Source organism: Chaetodon trifascialis, chromosome 18 (assembly GCF_039877785.1).
Source record: "Chaetodon trifascialis isolate fChaTrf1 chromosome 18, fChaTrf1.hap1, whole genome shotgun sequence".
NCBI classification, from domain to species: Eukaryota; Metazoa; Chordata; class Actinopteri; order Chaetodontiformes; family Chaetodontidae; genus Chaetodon; species Chaetodon trifascialis.
Window position 1 is genome coordinate 9,668,784 of NC_092073.1, and position 15,891 is coordinate 9,684,674.

Below are 15,891 nucleotides of genomic sequence, written 5' to 3' on the forward strand. Positions count from 1 at the left end.
GGGTTGAGTTATTCTGCTTGAGCCCAAATAAGTCCTCTTTTCCAAACAGAAAGTTAAACTGTAGTTACTTCATTGCCATTCCCCCAGAGTTGCAGCTGCCAATCAATATCTTATTATTAAGCCTCATCAACCTCACTCTCAATACAACTATCCTGATGCCAGCCTAGATTAATGCCAAGGTGCCAATACTGGCTCAAGAGTTTTACAGAGACAGCTGAGTTTCTTCTTCCCTCCTGACACTGATTAACTCCAAATCATTACTGTTTTTTATCGAATTCACTTCGTTTCACAAATGAGACACTTATCTTCCAGAGGCAGGTATGAAAGTCAATACAGTTTGCAGTTTTTTACAGCGCCACAGATTTCTGCATTTTGCTGCTGAGAAAATGTTGAGTGTAGTAATATTACACTGGGGCTTGTGCGTCAGTGGAGGTTTTGGTGGCTAATCCTGTGTTCCACTGCGGTCCCCACTGGCAGGGCTCAGGCTGTTCAAGTGAAGGGCAGAGCCATGTTGTCAGTGAACCAGCAAGTGTCCCGATAGCCTTCTAATAGCTCTGGTAGTATCAGCCTTTCCTCCGCCTCCACTTTGATGTGGGCCCTCCTTCTTAGGCCACCGGCGATGGGGGGAATAGCCTTTCACATGGGAGCTGCTGCATGCCCAGGGTCCTGCTCGGTCTAATCCGCCAATATGTTTCAGTATGACAAATCCCTCGCCGTATTGATGTTGATCCAGAAGAAGAAAAAAAGTTAAGGGCAGAAGTTTGTCTCCCCTAAGGTTATTTTATGTTTTTTTTTTTAGGGGGGGGGGGGGTGCAGTTGGAGTAAGAAGAGACTGAGTAAAAAATTGGAAGAGGAAAAGAGGAAGGTGAATTTTCCTGAGGAAGTTAATGAAAGTCCTTGAAGTGAGGCGAGGGAAGCTGTCACCTGCCCTGGTGATAGATAGCAGGCTCGCTATTATTAGCATTCCCAGCCCCAGCCTGGAGTTTTATGCCTTACTACAGCCATTTGTTGATTAATTAATCAGGTAATGTATGCTATTTGTGCTACAAAAGAACCCAGATATTGCTCCCTTGGCCTCGTGCTGGCTCTTTCTTCAACCGCAAACCAGGACCTCCTACCAGATCACAGCGCATTCAAAAGATTATAATTCCAAGGCAGCCGCTACCAAAGAGAAGCCATTTGCGCGAAGGTCTCGGCTGCTTTTAATGTAAAGTAGAATAATAAACATCTGTGAGGGAACCAGGCTCCCATTTCATGAATATATTCACTTCCACCGACCCAAAGTCAACCTTGTCTGATGTAATTTTTTCAGTTTGCAGAGAAAGTTTGCAAACTGTCAAATAAAGCTCAGCTATGAAGAAGGTAAAAATAAACTCAGAGTGACGCACGGTCGGTCTGGGAGACTGCAGAGCTTAATGCTTTCTCCTGTTCCTCTGTTTGAAATTGAATGGGACTGCTCAAAAAAGCCCATGTGGAACATCATAATCAATGTCTGTGCCCACAATGCACCAACAGCGAGTTACCTTATGTACAGTAATATAGACAGTCAGTAAAATCCAGCCATTTTCTGTGATTATATTTATTGAATTTCTTCTCACTTGTGGCTACATGCACTCATGCCCGTACACTTTCTGTTATTGCCTCGTATTTACAATCATCAGATGTGTTCCTATAAGTGATCTGGTTTCCACCAACCTGACAATCATAAAAAGCATAGTTTCATTTTTAAAGCTAGCAACGTGACAGTAGTACAAAAACAACACAGACCACAGCAAACTGTTCTCCTGAGGTTGTCAGAAATCCACTGTATGCCCATTCTCTTTTCTAGTAATTGCGCCTTTAAACTGTAAACTCCAAAAACTCTTCTTCTCGCTTCTCTGCGAGCAATGTTTTACCCAGATATCCATCCCTTCTTTATGTAATCTCTTTAAAATTTCCGAGACACATTACAGGGCAGTGTTGCCTTGATTTATTACAGCTGTATTTATATTGTCCCAAGAAGACTTAATGTTTTGACAACCATGGTACACTTTGCCTCATTTGGGATGTGAGGAAAACAGAGTTTACCCATTAGTTAGAACTAAATTGGACATGTTTTGTACCACCCTCCCTATGAGATTTATTATATTTCAAAATTTTGAATATATATGATATTCAGCTACAAGGCAAGGCTACCAATGCCGATCTTAGCTTTAAGCATCCATAATAACCTTAATTAGACCATTCATACAATGGCCAATCCTCACCTCATTCATAAAATAATCCCTCAACTGGAATTACCTTAAATGATCTTTGTTTTCATTGGTCATCAGTGTGTATAAACATGGTGTTCGATTGGTTGCTGGTTATGAGGCTTTGCACACCCATACATATGGAAAACCACACACTATAGGTCAAAGCAGATAGAGTGACATTCTCTGCGATATGTGGCGTACATATCTCCATGCTCATATCTGTCTATGATACATCCTTTTTCTGTATCCTGCTGTTTTAGCACTTCCTCCACAGCTGGCACCATTGCAGCGCAGCAGGAAATGACATCATAATTTCACGATATTGCCTTTCCTGTTCCTTCTCACCGGAAAGTTTATCCTTCATCCCCAAATTCTTTGCACATGTAGTAGAAAAGTTGGCATCTGATCTCAGTGTTATCCACAAGCACATTGTTGTGAGTAATGGAGTCTCAGCCAGCGGAGTCGGATAATAGAGTAGTCCATATATTGTGTTTGTGAGTGTGCAACCCTGTAAATTTACTGTACTCCCTGTCAACTGCATGCCTCCTTTCTATTTTCCATTCCTCATCATTTCCTCACACCCCTCAGTCAGCCAGAGTCTCCAGTCATTTATTCGCACAGCACCAGGCCCGGCCGACCGGAGGAATTTACGATCATCGACTTGGCTTATTTTCACCTCCTTGTAAAGCTGTAACGAATTTACCGCCACCGTTGTGTCACTCCCGTCATTAAAATGTAAAAGTTTGCGACGCTGCCTAGAAAGTTACAAATGATGCCAGCGAGCTCGGCCGCTTCCGCCGCTTACATTTCGCCCAGTTGCAGGTAGTTTGTTCCCTCCTCGCTCAAAACTAAATCATGAGCTGTCACTGCTCCCATCACTATAAGTAAACTCTACAGCTCAGGGAGGAGACGCGGAGCTCATCCTCACCCTTAAAAAAGCGGAGCGGAGCCATTTTCTACTTTTCAGACTTACTCTTAACACCGCACACTGAGTCTTTTCTGCTGTCCTGGATGGAGACTTGGCAGGGAGGGAATTCACTATGTCAAGTTATCTTTTGATATGGCCTGATGCATTTCGATCGCATTTATATGAAAATGGCCGAGTTATTCTTTCAATAACGAATGGGTGCCCGGGGAGAGCCGTCTCCCAAGTACAAACCCAACATGAAGATTTTGACAGTTTGACACTTTAATTTCCTACTGAGTATTTCACCTGAATTTCCCGGACATGCTGCTGTAGAAAAAGTCCATATTGGCTTGGAAATTATTAAAGCCTGGGCCTCAATTAAGTCTCTGCCCTTCTCTTTTACTCAGGTTTGGAAAACACCGGAGGGATGAGCGGCCAGGAGACAGGATAGAGAGGAAAGGCTCCAGTAAATCTAAAGCCGAGGACATGCAGGCGTCAGAAGAGGAGACCCTGCGGATGAGGCTGGAACAAGAGAGGTGAGTGTTCAGACAGAACCTTGGCTCGCTAAAAGCCTAAACAATTAAGTCCCAGCAGAACAAAGAAAAAAAGCCCCACTGCTGACCGGAAAATTAGCAAACAACCTAATTAGCAAAATGGTGGAGCAAGGTTGGGAAATTCTGGGAAAGCACTCAGATGTCAATTTGTGAAATGTCCCTTTCTTTTATATCAGCGCATTAAATAGATCATTTATGGATTGTTGTTGCCTGTGCTATTCAGAGGCGCTGACCTCCTAATGGTGCTCGTAGGCCCCTCTGGGGTTGGCATGATTGAATGGTGCTCATTATAATAGTGAAATCGATGTAGCTCTGCATTTGTCTTCTCCTGCAGCTCGCCCAGGTTGTTAATCGCTCAAGAATACGCCGCTCCTTTTTATCTGCCCCTCTTGGCTCTGTGTCCTCTGGTGTTTGTGGACATCATGACATCCAGAAGAATAAGGCGAGCCATTGGTTTTGCCGCGTGCACGTCATCCCTCACAGACAGGCCCCATTTAATTCTCTCCAGCAGGGAAGACAATATTGGTGGCAGGCTGAATGAAAAGACAGCTTGCTGCCTCCATTGTTCTCCACCAGCCAAATGAACTCAGTAATCAAACTGCCGTTGGTAATGACAACTAATTGAATAGAAACAATAGGGCTTGATACCGCTCCCTCTTACGGCGAGGGGAAAGAAGGATGGATGGCTGTTGAAAATGCATGGTACCGCAAACACAAACAAGTGCGCGCATAAAGAAACGCTCACAAAGGCCTCTTCCTTGCTGAATGGAACATCTGGAGGCCTTGCTCAAAAAGCTGTAGCACATTTCTTTTTGGTATTCAGCTATGACTTGCAGTGAAGGTCCCCTCCTCAGAGGGTGTGAACCCCTCTGGCTTAGGGCCCAACACATTTCCCTCAGTGCACCCTGGAGACCGGCAGACCTGGCTCTCCATGCAGATCTGGCTTCTTTGAGAAGCTCCCAAATGACTGTCACGCTAAGCAGCCGAATCAACACAGACGTGCAGCGGGCATGAGATATGTCGAGTACATGCCCTCACAGCCCTCCCCTCCCCACAAACACATACACAGCATTTAAATCCAGTTCCTTCTTTTCTTTCACCGCTGTCACCCAGTTCCTTTGTCTGCTACTTTGTCTTGCAGCACATTCTCATTCCCTGTCTTGTTTGTGTCCGTTCTGCATGTGTGAGCTCCGGTCTCAGCTCCCCGTGCATGAGGGCAACCTAATTCTTTCCTTTTGTACCTGTTCCCAAATCCCATCACTCAGCCAAGCTGGGATTGTCCCTCAGTTAATGGAAAGGGAATCCTGAGGGAAATTGCGGTGGGTAATAATAAACCAACCTGCCATGAAGACAAGTCGATATTCAAAGCATTAGGGTTCAGCAGGACGACAGCTCAGAAATCCATTACTTCTTGTATTTTTTGGTAGCACTACTGTATTACACTCCCAAGGTGCAACGTGTGATTGTTGTGGTTCTCCGCTTAAGGCCCATGCTCTGATTGATTACATTGCTGCCGCGGAGACAGGACCATTTAAGATTGCGTTTATAAAATTATGGATCGGACCATAACGGGGTTCTGAAGCTGGCAGTCGTCAGCCGGCGCTGTGTGTCAGCGTGACCCGCGATGGGCCGCAGCCAAGCTCCTGGCTCGCCTGACATTAGCGATCATTAATTCAAGCAGACGGTTTTGACAGGAGCTTTTAGTGATTCAAAATAGGAGTCAGAGAAGAGGTGAGACAGATTAATTCATAAAACCTGCCCTTTTTACTCTGCAATAAGGCTGCTACGGTTATATATTTAAAACTCTGACCTTGATATTATCAATGCAATTTATGGTTTGGCCTGCAGTCCTTGCAGACACAACTCGTCTGTTTTGAGTGAAAGTGTTCTCCATTGATATCCTGTCAGCCTCTTATGGACTGAAGATGATGGAGAAGAGAGTACATAAAACTTTGACTTCAGTGCCAGAGCACAGTGCAGTGCATGCACTTGATGAAGAGTGGTTATCAGCAGCATTTGTTTTGCTGAAATCTGGCAGATTTTATAGAGCTCCTGTGATTGACTGTTTCATGTCTCATCAAGGCGACATTAGAACCTGCGGCGAGGCTGATCTAAATCTTTGTTCAGCCCAGCAGTGGCTGCCATTGCTCTGGTTTCTTTATCCTGTGGACAACACCCAAGACACCCCTATGTAATTGGCTCACGTTGAGAGAACTGTGAATACAACAAGCCCTCTGATTGGACTTTAGGTTGGTTGGAGAGCAGCCCTTTCTGTGGCCCTCATTCATGCAAGGCCATTGCAAGGCCATGGGGGAGAAGAAAGAGAAAAAGGAAACCCAGGGCAGGTGGCGTTGGTGGCACTTCTATCAGTCTCTGACTTATCTCTGCACATGCTAGCCCTGAAACTTTATTTTCCCGGCCAAAGGGGGAAGCACACAAAGACAACCTGACAATGTTCCCTCTTCATTTTCCGCCTGAACTGAACTCCATTCTCTGTCTCTGTGGCAGCTGATTATGATGTCCATTCTCTCTTATCGGCTTGGCTCGGGTTGGCTTCTAATCAGCGGCCACCACTCTACTACCGCTCTCCTTGTTCCCGCTCCCCAGACCACAGCAGAGCACTTCACCACTTTTTTTCCTCGACAGTGTCCTGCTTCTGCCATTTGTTGTCTGACTTCCTGCTGACTTGAGACAAACAAAACCTGACCTGTGTTTCTGGGATGCACAAACCTGGATTAGGCTTTAATTTAACAAAAGAGAGGTTTTTCCTCTTACACCATATTCAGGCTACAGACCCTCACTGCCACTGATATATATATATATATATATATATATATAGCAGTTTGCTATAAGGCAGATCCTTTTCTGTACTTTTTGTCACAGTGATTGTGGACACAACGTTATCATTCCACTTTGTCAAACCATCTCATTATTTCAGTATCCTATTTGAGTCTCATTTGCATAGCGAGTTCAAAGGAAGCTCCAACTGGCTGATTGGGAAAACTGATTACATTTGTAATTATATTGATACCTACAGCAAGTTAATGCGATTGTTACACTGTGAATTAACACCACGAAACTTGGACAATTATCTCTATGATTGCATTATGCTGTTATGGGCCAAGTGTCAACACAAAAGATTGGCTATCGGAGGTTTGCGATTCTGCACAGACAGCTGCGCGCAGAGTCATTTACTGCACTTTGATTAGATTCAGATACATTCTGCCCTCCATCTGCACTTCAGAACAATAGAACATGTTTTGGTGAGGAGTTATTGAGAAGAAAAATCTATTCAAGGCAGCTGGATGAGAAAGTAAGAGAGCAAATACATTCTGTTTCATCCACCACGGTAACAATGCATATTGAAGAGGCAGGCTTTCAAGCTTCTAAGTGTGTAGACTTCAAAATGAGTGTTTGAGAGTACAGAGAGAACCCCCCTTCCCCTTCTTCTTTGCCCCCCCCAAGCCTCCCTTGGGTAGATTACACATTGACAAACATATGGAGAAGGAGTCTGCTGGCTTTGTTGGTCCATAAAAACAGCCCTGTCGGATAAACAGCGAGATTTATTCAGTGTGGAGAGAAAGGACTTGAGGTGAGCTGACATGTTGTGACCACTTCACACCAGGCCTCTCACTCTACCAATGTAATGTGTTAAAGTAATTACTTGATGTGAGAGTCTCTGCTTTCACTTTCATACGCTAAAGCTTTAGCAACGATATTGTTACAAGTTCCGTTTTAGTTGGTGTGAAGGTGCGCTGTTCAGACGTGATTCAGTGAAATTTAATGTGGAGGAAAACAACAGGGAGAACAGGTTTCACAAGTGGAAAGGGAGGGATGTCAAAGGAAGAAGAAAGTCATATGGCTGACATAATTTTCCTGAAGACATGGTCAGTCAGTTGATTAGCGGTTGAACTGCAACTGCCCTGGAAGCCACAGCATTAGACTGTCTAGACTGTCTGTTCACCAGGAGGAAATACCTTTCCACTGCACTGTTATGAAGAACAAGTAAGTAAGCATTGTATTTTGTTTAAAGGTATATGTGAGGTCAGTCCTACTTTGAAGATTAGAGTAAAACATAGACAACACATGGAGACACAAAAGAAACTGAGCAATTACTGACGTAGTACTGGAATGATCTTCTTCCCTGTCATCGGTGTAATTAAAATGAAAATGAAAATCCACAGTGGGACTGCGATGAAGCACTACAGCTCGATTGTCCCCTTTTTGAAATAAAATCTCCCCGGGCTTGTTGCATTAAAAGCTACAGTGTCCTCTCTCCTCAAACCTACTATCTGGTAAGAGGAGAAGAGAGGAGAAGGGCTGGTAATTGGGGCTGTACAGTAATAATGTGTTTAGTGTGGGCAGCACTTTCCTCAGTGTTAACATGCTGGGCCATTAATTGGCTAATGGAGTATATGTGGCACAGTGTGGGGGTGGTCTCAAAGGAGAAAGTGGGGGAAGGAGAGGAGTTGGAAGTGGAGCAGCAGTTGCAGGTTACCCAAGTAAAGCACAGTTTGCAGGTGTGGATATAAAGTAAGGTTTGGAGCTAATGAGCATCTTCTTGAGCAGAACAATGGCTTCCAAATTGCAACTCCATTTCCCACAAGATGCATTTATACACTCATGGGAATGCCATTAGTCTCACAGCTATTTGGTCTTAAACCAAAGGACTGGACAAATTTAAATTTTGACCTGATGATGTGCCAGATGAAAAATAAGATCAAATCACATCAGACAAATATCAGCAGTTATTAGGTTTTAGACTCTCAAACCATGACTGACACAGAAGCTAACAGTAGTCCATCTAGTGCATGTTTATCCAACAAACAGACCAGCGCTGTCATCCTTATAGAGCACACCAGGTGGCATTTTTTGACACATTTTCTAATGCAAATTCAATGCACAGGAACTTCAGGTGACAGTTCTGCTAAAGTGCTGGTAGTTTCGTTCTTTCCACACCAGTAGGAGACATCTAGCAGAAAATAAGCACTTGGGAATGTAGCATTCAAATCTCAGCTTTCCACAGAGAGACCAACTGCCAACTGGCCAAGGGTGGAAACTTAACACTGTCTGATAGTCCAGCTTTTCTTCCTGACAGCCAGAACAAGCTGGAATAGGCCACTCACTGCAGACTGACAGGTTTGGATTGTACATGTGTTTTCTCCACAAGCACGCGGTCCACCAGATCCTTTGTATGACAAAAAGAGCCATGACTTCTCACCTGAACAGTGTCAAGTGTTGTTAACCACTGAAACAAAAGCTTGTTTCGGAAGTTGATGAGTGTATAAAAGCAAAGTTACAATGCGAGATGGACCAGCTGGTAATGAGGCTAATGACAACAACATGACTCACATGTTTGGTGCATTTGCTCGTTAATATCCTTTTATTGAAATGCACCTATTAGCTTTATCAATGTCAGACTCCTGAGGCCTGGAGGAGAAGTCTCTCTCTTTTAGCTTCATGTCGCCAGTCTAGCCAAGGCCATTATCTCGTCCCAAATGTCAATATTTCCGTTTTTATGAATCTGATTAGTCCATAAAACGCCAGAGGGTCTTGAGATCCCAGTGGACTTCCGTGAACCTGTGGTAACATCATTGTCTGGTTCTTCCTGGCAGAGATGTGACATCACTTTAGCCAGATGGCAGGTGAAAGGGCTTCTGGGAATTAGTGTTTTTTTTTTTTTTTCATATGGGGCTTGTTTTCTATTTCCTGACAGCACAAGCTAAAGTAAGACCACGCTTAGTGTACACAACTGTGCTGTGAGTTGATCATTTCCATAATGTACCTGTCTGCGACAATGCAAAAATGCACCAAACCAGCTTAGAGGCTTTATGAATGACTGCATATCATGCAACATTGCATCAGGCCTCCATCAAAATCTCATTCCACACATAATGCTGAGAAAATGGGATTTTGGACTGCTAAAAATAAACAAGGCAGTCTATGGATAGAATGTGGGAATTGGGTTAATCCAGCACTGAAAAATGGTGATTGTTTGAAATGTGATTACTGTTATTAAAATACACAGACATGGGAGAGAGAGTTTGGCTAGGGGGGATTCTAGCTGTGTTCCAAACCTGTCAATCATCAGTGAGGGGTAGCAGTGGGGGGGTCAGAGGTCAGTTATGACCTGAGGTAATAGGGAAGTCTTGCACCAGTGGGAGGTATCGTGCTTGTGTGCATGTGTGTGGATGTGTGTGTTGTACAACATCTGGAACCAGTGAGCAGTCTGGTGGCTGCTGCCAGGGTCATCGCTGAGGGAGGTCACCTCCCCCCTCTGCCTGTCCTCAGCCCCTCTCCTCTCTGCTCCCCACTGTCCAACTCCTCGCTCCTACAATGCCAGCTCTCCTGGCTCCCATGCAGCACCATGACTGAGTCTTGTCAGCTGCAGACAGATGGGCATTCACATGGAACCATTCTCTGAGACAGGAAAAGGCCCCGTGAAAGGCTCTGTTGTGTGGAAGTGGTCCCGGGAAGAGGAACGGCATGGAGGGAGAGGAAGGGGCGGGAAGGAGGAAGACGAGGTTTGACTGCCCACCTCCTCTAGAGACATAGGATCAGTGCACTTGTCTCAGTCCTCTAATGGCTCTTGAAAAGCCACAGATTTGAATAATACTGCTTGGCTTCTCTCACTGAAGTGAAAGATATTTTTCTCTATCCTCCTTCCCCGTCACTTAGGACAAGAAAACCACTTTAAAAGTCTTCCTCAGGTCTGGGCTGATCGGTGTCTGAGATTAAACTTAAAAGTTGGAATGCTGCTGTAAGCCGGTCTGAATCTTTGACGGTAGTTTTCTTACTTGTCTCTCATTACTTTGAATACCGTCATACCAAGAATGATATTTTTGTTACTCCTTGTTTTCACAAATAACCACATTTGATTCATGAGTTAGCATCTTTGTCCCAGTTCCCAGGAACATTTTCTGAAAACTTTTCCAGTCTTGTAAAACATGTGAACTGGATGTGTTTCCGTCAGCAGAGCTTGGATAAATATTTTATGTAGGCCACCTGAGCGTCAAAATAAAGAAATCCACTTCCTGGAAAACATAGAAAAGTCCTTTTAAAACTGATAAATACTGGGTAATTATGGGGGAGAGACATGCTTATTTTACATTTGCTTAAGTTGGCCAAATACATAGTTTCACTCAGAGACAATTAAAGGTAATTTTCAATATTTTACATACATTTCAAACCACCCAAAACCAGTTTTAACTGCTTAAAAATGTGACCATTTGTCCAACTGTTCAGGTGAGGTTTGACTTGTTAAATGTATTTCTATCACAGTTTGAGGTTAGAATATCCTCATCACCAAACATTTTGTAATGGTGTAACATCTTTTTTTTCCCCTGTGGGTGAATTTTGGCATTTCTGAGCATATTTTTATGTTCAATGTATTTATCGCAGAATACAGGCCAAGACGCGGGAGCTTCGGGAGAAGCAGGCCAAAGAGAGGGAGTATGCAGAGATCCAAGATGTTGTCAGCCGCACCTTCAGCTCAGATGAAGAGCACACCTACGCTGGCATCGGATCATTAGACTCGTCAGTGGATAGCAGCAACATGGAGCCTTACAACCACCACTACCATCTCCCTCAGAGTCCCCAGAGCCCTCACCTTCCCTTGAGCCTTCAGGACAATGGTCCACCCTTGGAAGCTCTGTATGCACAGGTCAACAAGCCACGCAATGGACGCCCTGCAGCTCCAGACAGGTAGGGGGTGCCCAAAAGGTAGTCCACACGCGCAACCATTGCAAGGCTGTTGACTCGACATACAACTCCACGATACTCACAGCAGTGTGCTTTTTTAACTTTCCGCCTTTCTTGTTCACTCAAACGACACTAACTAGCTTTGTGCCTTGTGCTTATGCTTTGCAACGACCCTGTTCATTTACACCTCATCTATAATGTATAAGCAGTGGTTGGATTGCATTTGTTCACTTCTGCTTGTCCTGGGTGACACACGCTGCGCAGAAAAACAATGAATTTCACACTGTGTTTTATTGCTGCCTCGTCCCGTGAGGCATTGCCCCAAGCAAGCAGGCAGAGTCACCAGGCAAAGTAAAACAACAAGAGCCTATCAGAAATTCTCCATGTGTTAGAATTTAATATCAAGCAGCCTTTTTCTTTTTTTTTTTTCATTTCATTATCCTTGGATCACAGGTAATCCTCTCTGGTGTCTCACACAACACTTTCTGAGAATCACGCTACATGTGAGTTCAGCTTGTTTGTCGCTGGGGGGCTGTTTCACTCATGACCTCCATGTCAGCGAATATTTGATGTGACGACAATGCCACGCAGAGCTTTAGTTTCACATCGCTGTGTTGACGGAATATTGTGGAAAGACCTGTTTAAAGTTATCACCTGGTTTTCTTTGTTCTCTTTTTTAGCTATAAATATTCAATTAATAACTCCCCAAGGATGGAATTCAGTTTTACAACTTATTTTGACTCAGCAAAGCCTATTATACAATGTTGCACCCTCAATAAACAAAAGTCCTCAAGAACTAAATCAACCCAACGATTGCAGGAACTTTTTGTGTACCTGCCAATGTAGAGAACTGTAAAATGGATAAAGCGATATTGAGACAGCTACAATCTCAATCAGTCTCAATCACACCAACAGTATTATGCATTTTAAGAATGATTTTGTTGGGATCTGGTAGGAGCAGGTTCGATTTTTAGCAGATATTAATAAGCATAGTTAATGACACCAAAAACTACATCACTATCAATATAATTATAAATTACAGGGCACTTTAGCAATACTGATCAACAATTAATAATTCTTCACTAAATAAACATCTATTGTCCAAGTACAACTGCAACACAGGCAGACATAACACGAGCAACTACACTAACAAGCATAAAGGCAATGAGCAGGTGTGTCGCATGTGTGAATGTGTGTGTATGTCTGCGAGTGTGTGCGAATGTGTGTGTGTGTGTGTGTGTGTGAGGGGGAGAGGGAGAAGGGACAGAGAGAAGGCAAGACGATGGAAGTGTTCATGTCAGTGGGTGAGGTTCAAGACTGTAAGACTTGACAAAGAGATATGAGAAGCACAATGGAGGACATGTTTGCATGTCTCTGACTACAAGATGGCAGCAAAGCTGTTATATTACCTTGCTATATGTGCCTTTAAGGTGTGTGTTCATGTGCATGTAAAAACGCATGGATGTGTGCATGTGTGGGTTAGTGAAAGAGACAGAGGGAAAGGTGCAGAAGGAAGGGAAAGGACACATTTTCTGTCTCTGTATTGCTCAGAAACCTGCAAAACCTGCGGCATGCGAACTTAGCAGCTTACTGGCCTGACCACAGCTGCAGACAACTAGCGCAAATCTAAGCCCGACGGTGCAGGACACACAATCAATGGGAGGTACTAAGAGAACAGAAACAAGCAGCAATCACAACGATTGAGGTATCTGAAACAGCAACGATAGGACTCATTAATTTCACAACAATACAGTAAAGCTTTTACAACAATGAAGCTTACAGCAATACACTGTCATTAACCTGTCTCTGCCCAGACAATAGCCTCTTACCTGAGATTGCCTTGGAATCAATTAACATGTTTCAGTCTGTCTGGTAGTTCTGGCAGCTTTTCTTGGAGTGCAGATGATGACGGGAACGTTGTGGTGCCTCATTCACAGGTTAACGGCAGGCTGGTCCTTGTAGGCAGCGGAGGAAACAGCAGAAATTGCAGAAATGATCCTTTCTTGAGGAAAATCGTTAATCCGTGTCTTCCTTCTGCAGGCAAAGTGAGATCACAGGCTACACAAACAGCTGATCTATCTCAGGATGCAAACGTGTTCGGTGAACACAAACAGTTAAAGGACTGTTGCCTCGGCCACTTAAAGTACAAACATTTGATTCGGAATGACACACCTCCTGTAGCCACTTGACATCACAGTGGAAAGGGTAGAGCACATTGATTCTTGACCCGAGGTCCTTATCGCAGGGGGTCTCCTGAGTTCTGGTGGGTCTCATCCAATGGGGAATCAGGATTTGGATTCAAACCGAATCTTACAATCAGATGAGATCTGAGATGTGCAAGGCCTGATGGGACTTTGGAGGTAATTCTTTGTTTCTTGTCCAGAGTTCTTTATCAGGCTTCAGTCTGAGCATGTGGGCCTCCCTTCACTTTCACCTTTCTTAAATCTTCCTTTATCTGTAGCGTTCTGCACACCTTGTTTTCAAAAATCCAAACCTTTGCAACCGAGTTTGTTTTGCTGAAATATAACGTGTTCCCCTGCTGAGTTGGACATATTATGGGGGCAACAGATTTCCTGCAGGTCATTGGTGACAAGCCAGGAGGTATCTATCCCCACGGTCTCCCAGAACCTTTCAGGGTGTTATTAATGGATCGGATATTACCCACCACCTATGATTGACAGCTGTCACTTGGGGCCTTGTGACCTTTCACTGCAAGGCTCAAGTGGCGTGGGGTGCCTGTGTTACTGTGTGTGACCAATACAGAGTGCCTCTGTGTGAGTGGGTGTATGTTTTTTAAGAGAATTTACACAGGTAGTTTCTCCATCCTGTAGCCCCTTCCATGACAGTCAGAGTAGATGTGACAAGGTTATCTGGCCCTTATGATAGCCAGCTGAATTCATGTGCCAGTACATCCGGGGTTTAGTGAAGGCCATCGATCCATGTGTCCACAGTGAAGGTTACCTCCACCTGTTTCCTCATGATGGCCTTGCAGTGTCATAGCAACTATCTCCTGTAAACTATCCCACTTCCGAAGCATGATCAGCCTGGAAGCCAGTTGAAAAAAGGAGGCGAGACAATGCTTGGTGGGTATTCAATGAGCCTTTGTATTCAGATCACAAGACTCTTAAGATGTTGGTCAGTGATATACACGATGCTATTGATTTTCAGTGGGAATATCAATAAGCTCTGTGCAGGGATACAGTATAAAGGCCATAAAATAAGGCCACGCTGTGAGTGACTCTCCTTTTCTCTCCTACATTGCCAGAGGGAACACAAACAGCAGTCTGCTGAGCAGCTCTCACAGAGAAGTAAAGACAAAACAGAGTTATGCAAAGTTCTTGTACATGAGGGGGCTGATTGTACACAGATGCTTTTTTTTACTTAGATATGACTTCTTAAAATACATTTTCTAATAGTTTTGGTTGCCAAATTTCTGTTGTTTTTCTCTTACAAATTGGTATGATATTGTTTCCCATTCAAAAACAAATACATTATACTATTTATTAGTTTTCTGGAATTCAGCGGTTCAAAAAAAAAAAAAAAAAACAACATAAGAAGAACTTGTCTAATCCTCTCCTTCCTGCTTTCTTGTTGTAGCAGTTTCTTGGGAATACTGAATTCTCACCTGTGCACGTCTATTTCAGCATAAAAAGCTTACTGTTGCACGTTAATTATAAATTCAGGCTTATATTTAGTTTGAGGTCTGAGCCTTACGTATTGATAGCACAGTATAGAGTTTCATTTGCAGCCGCAGGATTAGCTGTCATGAGTGTTCTGATTTGATTTGAAATATGCGCCGCATGTTCAACATTGCATTTTTGTTTTGCACCTCTAACTGCTTTGCATATCTTGTGTATGCAGCCCAGCTGTGTGCCTGTAATGTTTGCCTTGCTGCCTTTGAGATATAATATGCACTGGTTCTTGTTTAGCTCAGAGGCTTTCTATTTACGATTTGAAAAAAGGAGCTTGAAACACATTCAGATTCAAGACTCCTGTCACTTTCGAATCATAATAAACATAAACAGTCATTTGCATTTCTAAATTAAACTTAATGGAACTTTCATTGTCAAATATAAAACGCCAACACAACAGAATTTGCAATCATTTCTGACTGTTCAATGTATCAAGACAGCAAAATTGGATTCTGAACTTTCCCTTTGCCATTTAGAGATCCAGTTTGACTTGCAATTTGTTCACTTTCTAATCCTGCCACTGCTACCTAACCAAATATTTTGGAGGTGCAGAGATAACTTGAGCTTCCTGTTTGAAGGTCAGGAAAAAGGAAGTTGATGGGGTTTGTTGAGGGAAGCCCGCTCATTCCTGGCTGTCAGTCAGTCGTCAGTATGAAAGAGAAGAATGAGTAGCATTTAACCTCGACCTGGATCCTGTTTCTGCCTTCTGAGGTGGGCCCTGGAGAAACACGCTGATCAAAGGGCCGGATTAAGGTTCCTATCTTACAAGGATATTTCCAGTAGAGTTGAATCCCATGGTCAGA

At 43.6% G+C, this 15,891-nt stretch overlaps 1 protein-coding gene across 2 annotated transcripts in view; it reads left to right on the forward strand.

Annotated features, from left to right (window-relative positions):
* LOC139346829 (partitioning defective 3 homolog) overlaps positions 1-15,891 on the forward strand; it is a 314,486-nt gene that overhangs the window by 231,559 nt on the left and 67,036 nt on the right. For both annotated transcript variants that reach the window (XM_070986146.1, XM_070986145.1), the window contains 2 exons: positions 3,549-3,677; positions 11,097-11,399. In XM_070986146.1, coding sequence (XP_070842247.1) covers positions 3,549-3,677; positions 11,097-11,399 — 432 coding nt within the window. The remainder of the gene's footprint in view (positions 1-3,548; positions 3,678-11,096; positions 11,400-15,891) is intronic.